The sequence below is a fragment of the Phalacrocorax aristotelis genome, chromosome 10, assembly GCF_949628215.1.
Source record: "Phalacrocorax aristotelis chromosome 10, bGulAri2.1, whole genome shotgun sequence".
Lineage (NCBI taxonomy): Eukaryota > Metazoa > Chordata > Aves > Suliformes > Phalacrocoracidae > Phalacrocorax > Phalacrocorax aristotelis.
In genome coordinates this window covers 18,086,067-18,102,004 of record NC_134285.1, presented here as the reverse complement: position 1 = coordinate 18,102,004, position 15,938 = coordinate 18,086,067, and the positions used below count along the sequence as shown (strand labels likewise).

The window sequence follows — 15,938 nt, the reverse complement described above, 5'->3', positions numbered from 1 at the left end:
GGTGCTTACAGCACCCTATTCCTCTCCCACACCCCCATTTTCACTACCCAGATATATAGCAGGCTAACACTAGGCTCTGTGGAAGCAATTGCTCCACTATCTCTGTCTAGACAATATGAAATTGTCACAAGTGACATCTAAAGTACAATTAGCAAAGAAACTGCAATTTCCACTCTCCTCCCCCGCTCACAAGGAAAAAAAAAAATAAAATCACACATTATCATCCTCCAGGTTGTCAGTCAATGCCGCAATGATGAAGATTAGCTCTGCTCACCCTGAGAGATCCTTCTCGCCCAGCTTGCCAAAATAGGAGGAGGGGGGTTGCAGTTTTTTGTTGCCTTTTTTTATTAGAACTACTACAAGAAGACATAAATTGCCTCTGTACAGCAGCACTGAGATCTCAGCAGACTCTTTTTCTGTCAGACATCAATAGCTATGGAACTGCCGCTCTGCACTTGCTCTGTTACCTCGGGTCTGCAAACTGCAGCGATCGCTAGCAGGGGGGAAAGGAACCAAGGTCTAAGTTACAGGACACCTTTAGATAAGGGAGAGAGAAAGAGTGCGCACACACAAAACACTAAAAGCAGAAAAGGGAAATTTCTCACGAATGAAGCAGCTGAATGCCAGCTGCTGCAGCTCGAGGGGAAAAAAGTCACGAAGCAACCTTCTCACTGCGCACCAGCCATTGGACTGTACCCACACTCTCCCCACGGGGGCAAGGATCACCACCAAAAGCCTCTTGGGACAGAGTGATTCATCTCAGCAGGCTTTGAGAAGATACTTAAATGCAGCAAATTTAACTTCTCAGTAACAGTTTCTAAGGCTATGCAGTTCCTACGCCGCGTCTTAGGTTTGCTGTCACGGCGCACACGTTACTGGTTAGCGCTACTCCACACGACACAGAGGGAAGGGCTTTCCTCCCCATCTAAAAGGGGGGCACTAACAAACAGCACTGAGGCTTAGTTTCCTTAAAATCAAAAGGGTGTTCAGTTTGCTGCCATTCCCCTAAGCTGCTGCTGCACACTGACAACCAGAGCAAAGGAGTAAAATGAAGCAAGCACTCCTGCCTCTCCCACAGTCCCAGCCTTCAGCTATGAAGAAGGCCTAAGACAGGGCAATTCATTGTTATCCTTTGAAGCAGAAGTACAGAAGCTGCCAGCGTTGTCGATATGAGTTTCCTCCCCTGGTTTTGTATCCCCCCCTGGAAAGGCTTTTATATTCCCTGCTGCCTATTTGGATGTGAAATTACCGCACTACTTCATATTACATCCCTTTCTCAGCCCTCCAAATTACAGCCAGAAGCCCGTTCTCCTGAGCGCTCACACCTACGGACAGATGTGCTCCTGCAGCTCCTCACAGGAATGCAAAGAATAGCAACAGTTTAAAGCTAGATTTCCTTCAGGTCATCTTCCTCTTACGCTGGGCAATGTTTAACCTAAAGATAACACGAAAGCTGAAGCATGAAGACAGCTGAATATTCTCCAGCTGTCCAAGAGCACTGCTACCCTCCCTCAAATTCTAAGCTCAATTATTAACTGTTAACAAGCCAAATTAATTCTTGGAGATCAATTATAGCCTCAATAGAACACTAGAAAACTATTCTAAACAAAAATCCAAACGAACCCAACCCACTTGTTTCCCCCACCTTCCCTTTTCTCATAAGAATAAGGAAAAATTATTTCAGACATCTCTGTATCGTGTTGCCTACTTTCAAAGAGCAAACTGAAATCACATAAGGAGAAGCCATCAAGCATTTTATTCCAGAGCTTCATTTTCCATAGAAGTTTTGTAGTTCTGTCAGACAAAAAACCACTATTGCTATCACCAGTTTCATATTCAAGCTTAAAATAAAAAAGCAATCAGTATGCAGTTCTAAAGATTGCCTGAAAAGATGATCTCTAAAATTAAGTCCTTAACATAATCTGCTCTGATACCTCTAAGCTAACATTTCTAGACTGTTTCAGCTTTCACATGGTTATGGTTAGGCAGATTTAGCCTGGCATCAAGATTTGAATTTAGACAGGTCAGAAGCAGATGATTAGAAGAAACAGTCAAACAAAACAGTCAAACTTTTCTTAAGACAGCTGTAACCATCTTCAAGAAAAATACCCTGAGAATTTCACTACTGATGAAAACCTCAACACTCATGTTTGCAGTTCTCTCAGTTAGCTCCCCCATCCCCTTGTTCCCATCTTCGCCATACAACTCATCCTCAGTGAGGAGTGAGACTTGGTGGCTGCCTTTCTTTTGAGTATCCAAGCCCTGTCAGGCATTCTTTTAATCACCTTTTTTTTTTTTTCTTTTAAAGTTATTCCACATAATGAACACCCTTTGCAAGAAAATTTCCTTTCTTTAGGCAAAGTAAAGATGTAATATGTGATCACAGAGAAGTTCCAGACATGGCCTTTGTAGAACACTTCGGCCTCTTTGTAAGAAGGAACTTGTGCTAACTCTGAAGGGCAACCAGGGACAGAGAAGATGTCCTTCCCAGCTAGAGGTGTGGAGTTGTCAGAGAAGCAGGTTTGAAATACAACTGAAGTTATCACAAAAAATATTTTCCCCCCCCTCACTGATTCTGGGCAAGAATCCTGTAGAAAACAAGCTGTAAAGATTTCTCAGTCAGAAAACAGACAGCACGTCAGGTCTTCCAGGATGGGAAGCAGTACATTTGGGTAGGAGTGCAGGGAAAAGGAGCACAATTACATGAAACAACTGTAAGAGTTCGAACAGCAGAACAAGCATTGGGATTTGAGTTCTCCTAATCACAAGGCAGGAAGCAGCGGTTTAAGACAAACTTGGTTAACCCTTTAAAGTTTACCTGCTTCAGTTCAACTAGAAAGTAATACCACATGACAAATTGCACTATTACTTCACCTCTGCTCTTGGACAAGGAATTTCAACTTCCATCTACCACCTGATGCCACAGGAACTACACAGCGCCTTTGGACCTCACCATAGGGAAAGTCAGTGGCTCTAAGGAATATGACAGATCTTTTAAGTGGACCCAAGGTCACACTTTTAATCTGCTGACAAAAGCCATGCATCAGAACAAACAACGAGCACGCTGATTCTCAGTTGATGAGCGAGATGAATGCAAGATGAGCATTATGCAGAGGTCCTCATCATACAGCTCCGGAGGAATAATTAATACATTAACAGACAAGAGGAAGCACACATCCACGATAGACATGAAAAGGCTCAAGAGCAGCTATGGCAGCATTCATTAGGTTGGCAATAACTCCAACATGAAAAGAACGACAAAAGATCTTCCACTTTCTTTTTGCAAGGGCAAAACTTGAGGGGCAGGGAGGAGAGAAGAAATTTAAATCAGCTCAACTTACTGCATGTGCTATTTTGCTTTACAGTGGCAGTTTTATACCAGTGATCAGAATGGGGCATGCATCTCAGCCAAGCTGAAGACAGACATCACATTCTTCCACCTAGACCCTTAACAACATGCAGTTGTATGAGAAATGGAGCTAGATGGAATCAGTTCCTGGTCATCATGGTTATGATAACAGGCTTGAAAGCACAGCCAGAATGTAACCAACAGAGTGAACTCCCTCGGCCTGCAGACAACTTTACTCTTCTGAGGGCTCTTCTACCTACTTTCGTATGTGTAGTGTCTGCTTCAAATTCTCCTTGTTCTGGGAGTTCCCAACACCACAGATTGTGTGGACAGCAGAGATCTCTGCTCACCCACACACGCAAATCTGCGTCAAGTTCTGGGATAATTACACAGGGCTCCTGCTTCTCCATAGGGAACTGAAGAGGAGGTGTCCTTCCTGAGGGGGCAGCCATTATCTCCATAGGCTTCTAAGGCTATGAAAACAGAGGTCCCGCCACACATCAGTTACTTCCTTTAAAATGCTTTCATTCAGGCTGGAGTAATGAAGAGTCAGGTCAACAGATGACCGGCAGGGCAGTTCAGCCACTTACTCCAGCCCTTCCACTTCACAAAGGCGGAGGATTTGATATGAATGCATTTCAAGCAGAAAAAATTAGTCACTTTCCTGGCAGATAACAAACCCTGTTTATTCACAGTCTTCAGTTCCAGCACGTGCTTTCTCAAGAAGAGCAAGGGAGAGGGTCAGTTACATCAGCACACAAACAGCCATTTCGCACAATCAGTTAAATATGTATGTGGAAAGTGTTTAAAATGCATGTTAGTTATTGAACAGACCAGAACGGCTCAACTGGAGAAATCTAGAGTCATCACTATTTTGGTTACAGTTGTATTACTGAGGCAGATCATAGGTCCCTCCCTCTCCTCTTGCTCCAGGCCCAGAGAGCAGATGCGTGCTGCTCTACTGCAAGTTCTCCAGCCCAGATTCTGTAATAAGGAGGGAATAATTGCATAAGGGCACTTTGTCCCCAAGCACACCATGCGCTGTGTGTTTAGAAAGAGCACGAAGAATGGGTGCACTCAGGCAATAGATGTAAGTGACCGCATATCTAACAATTAAGGGCTTGTATTAACATAAAAAAAGAGGCATACTATACTGCCAACACCTCCAGCTCCTCTTCACTCTCAAGAAAGCTACAGATAACTTTTAGTTGAGGAAGCAGGCCTGAAACAGGAAGCCTGAGAGCCTGCCCACAACTTGTTTCTTGGCAAAAGGAAAACAAAACCAAAACCAAAATCAGAGATTGTTTTAACATTACTTATCTGAAGCCAGACAACAAGCTCTAGGAATCACAGCTAGATAGTTTAAGCCTGTCAAAGACCACCATTAATCTTGAGCAACATCCGCTAGACAGAATCCTGTAAGTACATCAACCCAATGCACGTAAGTAAAAATGGGAACAGGAGCAACTGTTCCAGGTGAGGTGAGCTTGTCTGGACATGCTGCCCACCCTGCAGCAGCTGGATCAGGAGGCTGCAGGGATGCCACGTGCAGACAGCACAGGAGACAGACAACCTAACAAAGCACAGCTTTCAAGAGAGGGAGGCTATTTGCACTTCTTCCCTCTGTGTAGGAAAGCTGAAAACTTGTATGTTTTATGGGATCCTCAAATAGCTATCCATTTGAAGTCAGCTGTCTTTCAACTTCTAAGCAATCTGTCTTTACCTAATATCTTTGTTGTACAGTCATCTTATACAGGACTTCCTAAAAAAAAAAAACCACAAAACCCAAACCACAAACAAACAAAAAAAACCACCAACAAAACCAAGAAAAAACCCCAACCCACCGAACTGTAGTTCTCATTACTCCTCAGTAGAAGCACAAAAGTAATCCCATTTGGAACCATATACCTCATAAAGAAACATCAATGGAATCCAGTTTAGCAAAATCCCTTGCTGCCATGCTGGAGCAGGCGAACACAAAGCAAAGTCCCAGAACAATCCCATAGACAGACACCTGTAGGGAAACAGGTCTCCGTTTCCTGGAGACCACAGAGAACCAAAGTTTACCTCTTTTATAGGTGAACTCCTCATTGCTAGGCCTGGACTACCAAAAACAGAGGTGGGAGAAGGGGAGTGGTTTGACTGGGGAAACACCATGAAGATATTTGAGAAAGCAGAGTTATTTCTACACTTGCTTCATTTGCAAGCCAAGCTACTGCAAGAGTAACATGGCAAAAAGAATCTTTTTGTGTGCTACACAATATACAGTCCCTGCTGTATATTTAAATTCAGGTCAAGAAAAAGAAAAGAAGGCTTAAGCCTTTCTGCAAGTCTGGTGAAGCCTACACATGCTCAGCTTTCTGAAGTACTCATGGAAGCTCCGCAGCAGGGAGCGACCTCCATTAGTCACTGCACGAGGGAAAGCACAAGGCATCATTTTTTCCCCTCACCAACACTCAGTAATGAAGTAAAAGGGCTCTAGCAAATTTATATTATTCTTAAATCAGGAAACCAGCAAAGGCAAGGGGACGAACCTTTGAGCAAGAAACCAGGCACCTCTTTCCCTTGCTCTTCCACATAACAACCATCAGCATATTCAAGAGCTTAAAATTCTACTACTCAGTAAAACAAAGTCTTTCCTGCCCACAGAGACAGCACGCTTTATCCAGAAAAAAACCCACAAAGCTGGATGAGTGGCAGCAACAACCTCAGAGCTCACGTAGACATCAACCAATAATCAAGCCAAACAATCCTTGTCAAGTTTGTCCACTACCTGGACACATCACCCATCACCTCAGCCAATTATATGCCTAAATGTTCATGTCACCTTCAGATTATGACTTCACTACTGACAAATTAGGTCTTCATTCATTCCGGCATGTCCAGGCTAGCATTTCCAGAAATAATTCCCACACCTGTCAGTTTTGGCCTTCTCTCCTCAAGCCCCTTTCCCCAACCACAAACCTGAACCTCTTGTCTCTGCTTGCAAACCCCTTCAAAACTTCTATTTACCCCACTGTTCCTCACTAACTACTGAGACATTACTTATCTCTATCACCATCATTTTCAAGAATTGTAACAAGCATCTTTGGAATTATCTCCTACCAAGCCTGAAAACAGCACAGCATAAACTTTCTGAAACTGCCATGTTACACATGCAGGCTACAAGGGTGCCAGAAGACCCTTCTTTCCACAGCACAGGTAAGGTCTACCGTATGTTCAAGCAAAATGCTGACCCTAAAATACAAATAGCAGGACACCAGGCTAGCAAGGTTTCCACAAGTAATGGGCCTGAATGTAAGGGGAGGGGAGAAATTATAACGGGTAGGTCCATTTAGACTAGGCACAGGCCACATTCCCACTGACAGGCAGTCTGAGCTGCCAGCATTGTACTGCTGCCTCTCCTCCCCACAGCTCAGAGGTGTGCACTCCTAGAATCACAGAATCATTAAGGTTGGAAAAGACCTCTAGGATCAAGTCCAACCATCAACCCAACACCCCCATGCCCCCAAGTGATACATCTACATGGTTTTTTTTGAACACCTCCAGGGATGGTGACTCCACCACCACCCTGGGCAGCCTGTTCCAATGCCTGACCACTCTTTCAGTGAAGAAATTTTTCCTAATACCCTGTTCTAAATTTCCCCAGGTGCAAGTTGAGGCCATTTCCTCTCGTTCTATCACTAGTAACTTGGGAGGAGAGACCAACACCCACCTCACTACAACCTCCTTTCAGGTAGTTGCAGAGAGCAATAAGGTCTCCCCTCAGCCTCCTCTTCTACAGACTAAACAACCCCAGTTCCCTCATCCGACTTGTTCTCCAGAACCTTCACCAGCTTTGTTGCCCTTCTCTGGACATGCTCCAGCACCTCAGTGTCCTTCTTGTCCTGAGGGGCCCAAAGCTGAACACAGGACTCAGGGTGCGGCCTCACCAGTGCTGAGTACAGGGGCACAATCACCTCCCTGCTCCTGCTGGCCACACTAGTCCTGATACAAGCCATGACGCTCTTGGCCACCTTGCCCACCTGCGCACACTGCTGGCTCGTGTTCAGACAGCTGTCAACCAGCACCTCCAGGTCCTTCTCCACTGGGCAGCTTTCCAGTCACTCTTCCCCAAGCCTGTAGCGTTGCACTTGAGACCCAAGGGCAGGACCCAGCACTTGGCCTTGTTAAACCTCATCCAGTTGACCTCAGCCCATCGATCCAGCCTGTCCAGGTCCCTCTGCAGAGCCTTCCTACCCTCAAGCAGATCGACACTCCCACCCAACTCGGTGTTGTCTGCAAACTTACTGAGGGTGCGCTCGATCCCCTCATCCAGATCATTGATAAAGATATTAAACAAGACTGGCCCCAGCACTGAGCCCTGGGGAACCCCATGCACGACCGGCCCCCAGCTGGATTTAGCTCCGTTCACCACAACTCTCTGGGCTCGGCCGTCCAGCCAGTTTTTTCACCCAGCAAAGAGTACCTCTGTCTGAGCCATGAGCCTCCAGCTTCTCTAGGAGGCTGCTGTGAAAGACAGACTCCTGCTCAAGTCCCCCTTTTTCAGTGAACTCAACGCATCACTGCCACAACAGATACTAAATACTTGAATAAGCAAGCCACGACTGCTATAAGCAGTTAGAAAAAAATAGTAACAACACAGGTTTTGTTAAATAAGGAAAAAAACAAGACAAAATACACTAGGTGTGTGTTCTGTCTCTGCCACAAGATACATTTTGTGAGCTTTAGGTAACACAATTCCCTCCTGCTTTAGTCGCCTCCTCCGAAAAAAGTAAAGGGAGTAGCACTACCCTCTTCTCTTATTTTCATGAGAAATTTCAGTCACATAAGTGTCTCTTAGCAGGCAACTGTACCCCCAGCAGGGAACAAGGCAGTGTTTTGTTTTTAAGGCTAAGATACGAGCGACATATACCTTTTCATTCAGTGCTTTACACAGTGAGAAAGCTGCCAGAAGCCAATATATGCAGAGATCTCAACATCCTGGTCATTTAAATAAAAAACCAGAGCAGCACATCAGAAGCTTAGGCTACAGCAGGAACTCAAGAGCAAGCTGTAAAAGTGACAACACGCTTTTCCATTTCATATACAGTACTCACTACTGCTGGGCAGGAATGGGAGCATTTCTACCCTGTCAATCTACTTTAAACACAGACTGGTCCCAGCTCAACCACAAGTCAACACCATATCTACAATTTAGAACTGGAACATGCATACCCCCATGGCCATGAGTAAGCCATGCTTATTTGCATCAGGAAAAAAAAAAACCCACAAACAAAAATCCAAACGTGTTCACAGCCTTCTTATGGAAAAGCACAAAAGTTTAGGTAACAGCTCACAGCATACTTGAACAAGAAAATAAACACAGCCCCTTGGAATACATGACCACGAAGGCTCCAGTCAACATCTGCCAAGCATTCCTCCAGAAAATAAACCCCATATTATGGAAGTCTTCTGAGGATGGATGAGCAAGCATTTAAATGCAGACAAAACCTTTGACAAGGCAGACTGCAAACAAAGGTCTGCTCCAGGCTTGGTAGGCAAGGAGCAAGAAGTCCTGACAAATTCTGCAAAGTTGTTCTTCTACAACTCTAACTCATGGGCATTTGCACGTCAGAAAAACAAAATACCTGCTTCACCTCGAGATCCACATCTGTCCCTTTCAAACCCTTACAAAAGGCAAGAGGATAAACCGCTCCCTTGCTTGCATTCAGAGCTGTTTCCCCTCCTGATCCCCATTCATGCCTTTCCACATACATTGAGGAACTTGCAAATGTATGGTAACTAAGGGACGAGCTGCAATTTAGGACTGGTGAGGTCCTCAAGCTGCCTTGTTTTCTTTATGCAAGAGCTCAGGAACTTTCTGGTTCCGAAAAGAGATGGGGGAAGCAAGGAGCAGAAGCAACACTACCCTCTTGTGGCTGAAAAGCAATATGGAAATGAAATTCTGAAAAATCTAAAGGGGAACAGACAGAACAGAGGTCTGCATTTGGCTACCAGGTGAAATCACAGGCAGAACGTTTATACCTCTCTAAGGGAAAGGGAACACACCCAGACTAATTAATGATGTATAGCACCGATGACTGGATCATATTCATAAACCTTTTGTTTTCTCCTCTCACCTAGACAGAAATCCTGGATTGCTGAGTACCCCATAACCTTAGCTCAGAAAAGACGACTGGGTTCACACTGTGATAGCAAGAAGGCAGGCAGGAGTGACCTCAATCTTCAGACAAGAGCTGGCAAAATAAAAACCAGAAATTTCACCCTGGACCCTCTTAGGCGGTTCCAGGGAAACTGGTCTGCATGTGGGCACTTGCACACACTGCATCCAACCGAGCAAAACACATCAAAAAGCAATGGCTCTGGTCAGCTGTGTGACTTCAGCAGGTCAATTATTGGCACAGCACTGTGGACTCTGAACTTTTATACACTAACAAACAAAATAAAGGAGTTCATACAAGTGTCCCCAGACACTGCAAACTCCCCCACCTCACATATACTCCTTCCTACCTGTGTGCATGGCAAAACCATCACCCAGGACAGCTCAAAAGACTTCTCAGATTTTCAGGTAACTTCAACAGTCTTTCTTGTCTGCCAAACTAAATAGGTGAGGCAAGGCAAAACCAGTATGCATTCATAAGACATAGGCACAGAAGTTACTCAGTACTACAGCCTACAGAATTTGACCTCTGGAATGAGTGTGATGGAGTGGTTAGGGAAGCTTAACATAATTGCCAGACAAAGCTTCTTAATGGAAGAATAAGGATAATAAGCATTTCCTCATGAAACATGTTTCATGCAAACCTGTCTGGCAACAGGGCAGGACTCATCTTTCATTTTCAGTAATTCATTCAAATCTCTAGTCAAAAGAGACAGGTAAACAACATCAGAATTGCCCCCTTAATATACTACAAGCAGCTAAATCTTGAATGTGTAGAGGACTACTTGCCTTTTGTGTATTTCTGTTCCCCCTTTCTAAGGATTGTTTCACAGAACAAGGTTTGAAATATGTCAACAGGGACACACATGGCACTACTTGCTCCTTGCATCCATTCTAGAAAGGCTGTGGCCTGGTGTGCCAGGCCAGAACCAAGAAGCACCCCTAGATATAAAACCAAAGTATTTTCCTTTTTTGTGAAATAACACACCAGCTCTGTAAATACCACTTGTGTCATATTAAAATCACCAAAGAGGTGGCATTTGATGACCTGGATCAGACAGCATTGCGCTGTACCTGTCATTAATTGATGAGCGGAGATATATTTCAGTGGAGACCACTGCTAGGATTTTATACATCATTTTCTTAAGGTGACACTAGCTACTCTCAAGCAGCTCACTAAGAGAATCCTCTCATTCCCTGTTCAACTTTTCATTACAAAAATGAATTGCCACACACAGCAACAATAACTTAAAGTACTTACAGGATCTTTTCCCTCACTAAGACCTACACAACGCTTCCTCAACCCATTTTTTAATTAACAGGAAGTTCTAGAAAAATTAAACTAGCTATCATCTGTTGCTCAATTATCTTTTCTTCATCCAGATCTTGCCAATAGTTTCTATCACCGATTTTTTGCAGCACATTTCACATGATAGCTTCAGGGATTTCTGAGGCTCTTTTCACTTTGATGTTAGAAGTGAGGCAAAGATAAGATGCACAGGGGAAAAAACCCTACATTTGAATTAATGTGATCAGCCTGGAGAACCTCAGAAAAGCTGAAGCTCAGTCTCACCAACTTCTGCTTAAGGTAGACCATAAACCTTTCCTAGTTTAATACCCCACTGACACAGCTTCAAGAAGCACACAGCTCAACACCTGTGCTGCTTTCAGGCCAAGCCGAATGTGACACGGCTGCTGGGCTGCCAAGGCTCTCAGAGACATGTTCCTCCCAACAAAAGTGCCAGACCTGTTAGTCAGGAATATCTTCATTACATGCTTATTAATCCCTTCATAATTAGCCCAGTGCCATCAGAAAGAGCAGAATTCTCTCCCTACACAGCTGGCATAGCTGCATCAACAGAATTCAAAGAGAAACAACCTTCATTAAACTACTCAACTGACTCTCTATGGCAATATCTTCCCAGCAACCTACTTCTCAGCCAGGCAAGCCAACTCAAGGAACGAACCGTCCCCATGGACAGGGAATGAGAATGTACACACTCAGTTTCCAGATGCAACTTTTATCTTAAGTTTTTCAGCTAGCCTTTGAATACAGAGCTCAATTGCCCAATGAGGACATCTAATGGAGAGACAAAGAACAGAATACGAAACAGGTTACAAGCAAATACATGCGTGTCCCCCAGCAATAACAACTAACCTGAGGTCCACAGGCACAAAATTACATTGATTGAACGCGTGTACACAGTTATCATTCGCACTCTCAGGCTTGACGGCTTACCTTGCTTCCTCTATTTCCCCATCATTTTTAGCGGTTCACATCTCATGAACCTTAGTCACCATCTTTATACGCTTCTGCAGCTGCAAAGGTTAAGAGACATTTTGGACTCTGCTGTGCAGGAGTGGTTTCAGCAGTTCCAATGGGAGAGCACACCCTAGGTCTAGGAGGCAAGATCAATGGACCTGAGGATGTTAATTCTATGCAAAAATCATGGAAGTGGGTTGTTGCTGACTTGTTATTGCTCTATAAGGAAAAATATAACAGCTAGTTCAAGAAGGGAAAACACCTACACCTGCAGGATATAGCTATCCCACATGCAGGGTTCCTTTTAAGAGGAAAGATTTCATAAGACTCCCCACAAGTCCACCCAATGTGTTTAACAGGAAAGGAAATGAAGTTTTACTTGAAGGAAATTGCCATGAGCATTTAATACCAGACTGCTCACTGCTCTCAGCTTCCTGAACTCACTACTCTACAGTTAACTTCAGTTAGAAGGGAAGCAGAAGCCCCTGCCATGCCTGTTCTTGAGAAAGGCCTGATAACAGAAGCAGGAGACTGGGAAAACAGGAGTCCCTATGAGCTTCTCAGCAACCTCTGCCAAATAGGTTCCACTAAAGGTTTCATCCTATAGGAATTCCTCTGGAATTAAACTCACACATCAAACTACACACTCCAAATCAATGTCTCAGCAAAAAGAACCTGTTCACACAGGTGACCAGGTAGGCAACTAACCCTGCACAGGTGCTACAGCCACTGAGCAGGCAGTGGCAACCACCATGGGCAACAGGCAAAGTAACCCAGACATTTAGTCACAGGACTCCAGCTGTCAGGCAGCAACCCATCAAGCTCCTGCACACTGGGGTGGACCGAGTTATCCACCTCAGGGCATTTTTAAATTATACAGCTCCCACAGAAAAGATCACATCTACAGATCCCACCACACCTCATTGTCCAAATATGTGCCAACCGCCTGATCAAGAAGGTTATTTTCCCCCATTATTTCTGGCCTACGGTGACTCAGTGACTCGGCCCAGAGAGCTAGCAACATAGTGGAGACATTATGAGCATGTACAGCTATTTCAAAGGAAAGATAATGCAAGACTTACTCAAGTGGCATTTTAAAGGTAAATTTGTTAGCTCCTTCTCACCTCTCTGCCCTTTAATAGGGGAATAGACAATAACTGATTTAAATTAAGAGCAGGTAAGTCCAGGCCCAAGAAAGAAGTAGTTACCGTGTAATCAGCTCGAGACTCTCACTATGGCAGGTTAAAAAAAAAAAAAACCAAAAACACAACCCAAAATCTAGGGCAAGGATTTAGAAGCAGATGAATAATTTCATGACCGCTTACTTGCTATGCAACTACAGCAACAAGAGAGGCAGCCGCTCTTCCAGCCTGCATATAAGCAGCTTATCTACAGGAAGGAGGAAAGAATTCCCTTTCCTCAGGCATTGCTGCATACAAAGCCTCCTCAATTACGTCTGCATCCAACCTGGAAACTTTGCTTTCCTACAGCACAAAGCATCTCCTTCCAAGAAACAGCAGGACCGGACCTTTGCTCTGACAAGCGCACACACCACTTGACAGAGAGTATGTCAAACTGAAACCCAGTAGGGAAACCCTGTCCAAACTACCAATGTAGCTGAATCGTCTATACAAGCTGGTTAGAGACACTTTCACACAAAGCACAGGTCCTTCCTGGAGCAAGTTTGATTTGACTCAGTCTGTTTCCTGTAACACATCTGAAGTATTAAAAACAAAAAAAAAACCCACAACACCCTTCCAAGAAAGAATCACCTTCTTAGAAAAGAATACAGCAGAGCCAAAAATTTTCAGTGATCAGCACACCCCCAATCAGTTCGCCCTAGATACAGATCAGCGGGAGCCACTTTCAAAACTTACCTCTTTATCAAAGGCAAGCAAAGTGCATGGGTTTGACCAAACACTCAGAACTAGGGTATATGCCCAAACCACTGACCAAGCTTTGACCTTTTTTGCCTTATACGGCAACACCAAGGAAACGACTGTTAACCCTTCCAACTTCACAAGTACAACCTCAACAAGACACGGCACTCAAGAAAGCAATTCTCACTAGTCATGCCCAATTTTCCATGCCTACCCTGTGTAGCTTCTCCGCGTGCAGCACATGCATGGTACAGGGCACAGAGACTAACACATCCTGTGTTCCCACCCTTCTGCAGTGTCTGGGAAACACCAGGCGTGGAGTTTGCCCCAGAGATCTATCTGCTGCCAGAGCCCGTACTTTTGCCTGTCTGTACTGCTGTTCTCCTTTCCCATTCAGAGGTCTGGTGTTTGTCCTCAGAGATGCCCTCAGAACCTACCTGCAGCATGACAATGGCAGCTATAAAAGACATCAAGGCAACATCTCTATTTTCATCTACATAAATAGCACATGACCACATGAGAAAAGGTTAACTCTGAAAACACTGACAAACTCAGACTAGATGGGAAAGTTTAAGAAAAAAACAGAAGGGGAAGACCAAGCATATATCTTACCTCCTGAGTGAATCCTCCTCTGAGCTTTCCTCAGGCATTTCCTGGTTTAAGGCCTCCTGTGATACATTCCCAGGTCTGCTTGAAGCTGACTGGCTGTAAACTCTTTCCCAGTGCCCCGTCTCCTGGTTAAAGACTACTCCCACAGTCCTCTCCTCTTGTGGGGTGGAAGAACTGCCCAGCTGCAGCCTGCTAGAGGCAGGAGCTCTGCCCTCGGTTCTCTCTGCAGGCTGCACCTGGCTGGTATTTGGAGGCACACCCTCAAATGTGCTTTGGACCTGCCCCGGTGTGTAGCTAGGCGTGCTTCTTTCCCAGCGCAGCGTGTCGTTGTTAAAGGTCAGCAGGTTATGACAAGCGCGACAGCGGTTCAGGTGACCCCGGGACAAATTGGAATTGTTTTCACTGCTGTGTGGAGTCTGCTGATGGGAGGGACCCGGCCGATCAGTCTCAATGTTGTTGTTGAGCATTTCTTGAGCCTGTTGTGACTGGCTGGGCTCCCCACCAATCCCCTGATCTAACTCCTGAAGCCGGTCATATTCCAGGAAGAACCGCCTTAAATCACACTGAAGCTCATTACGAATGCTGGCCGGATTGCTTGGGCCAGCGCTGTTACCGCTGTCTGCCTCAGCCCCTGGGGCCAGAAAGCCCCTGCCTTCTGTTGCAGAGGTATAGACGGATGCCTGGGAGCCTCCCTCCTGCTGCCTCAGCACTGACAGCAAGCTCACGGAAGAGGCACTGGTCCTAGGAGGAGGCATGGCTTCCAGCTCTGACCGAGAGTTCATGTTCAGCACTGTCCTGGACCAGTCAGACCCACCTAAGCCCGAAGCCATCTCTCTGACAGACTGCTGGTACCGGGGCTGGTGGCCTGCCAGTGAGCCGCTGAGGGAACGCCGTGTGGGGCCCAGGCTAAGGTTGCGCAGGGTGTTGCCAGCGGTGCTGCTCTGAACCGTGCTGAAAGCGGAGGGCCTGTTAAGTATCCCCTGTTCCTCCTGTGCGATGGATGCCTGCTCTGGGGGTTGATAAGGCTCTGTCTGCACAGAGGAGAAGGAAGTGCCAGTGGCCCCAGAAGATGTGGAGGGTGCGTTTTCCTGGTGTGGAAAGAGAGAAGAAGGAAGTCTTGCACTAGAGCATCGGCTGCAAAGGCACAACATCCCCAGGTGCTGGCAGCACTCTGCTGTGGGATAGCTGACATGCTCCCGGAGCCTGTTATAGACCAATGCCCTTGTGTTCTCACTGGCTGGAGGCGGAGGTGGTGGTGGTGGAGGTGGTGGAGGGGATGGGGTAGCAGAGTCTTGAACACTGTTTTGCTCTCCCACCTGTATGCCAGAGGAGCGGGAGGACAACATGTGCAGGAAGTTGTGGAGAAGTGGTGTGCGCCTCACAGGCTGAGAAGGAAGGATAGCGCGCTGGCGATAATGCGGCATCTCTGTGCTGTCCACAGAGATTTCAACTTCCTCGTCACTCTGCAGAAGGAAGCAGTCAAAGTTCAGTCACCTCACAGCAAAATCCTACACCTCCAAATAACTAGCAGAAGGCCAGCTACCACCCCAGACAGATGAAAGGATGCAGTAAGTCCCTTCCTAGAGGCCTTGACTTGTGGGAAACCAGCTGACTCTTTAGTTCAAAGTTCATTTTATGGATCCAGACCACCTCTTCCTACAGCCCAGTGAGCTT

At 45.6% G+C, this 15,938-nt stretch overlaps 1 protein-coding gene across 5 annotated transcripts in view; it reads right to left on the bottom strand.

Annotated features, from left to right (window-relative positions):
• AMBRA1 (autophagy and beclin 1 regulator 1) overlaps positions 1 to 15,938 on the bottom strand; it is a 152,728-nt gene that overhangs the window by 121,911 nt on the left and 14,879 nt on the right. For 3 of the 5 annotated variants that reach the window (XM_075105471.1, XM_075105473.1, XM_075105472.1), the window contains exon 7: positions 14,268 to 15,727. In XM_075105471.1, the coding sequence (XP_074961572.1) occupies positions 14,268 to 15,727 (1,460 nt within the window). The remainder of the gene's footprint in view (positions 1 to 14,267; positions 15,728 to 15,938) is intronic. The other 2 variants (XM_075105475.1, XM_075105474.1) reach the window with 1 other exon arrangement.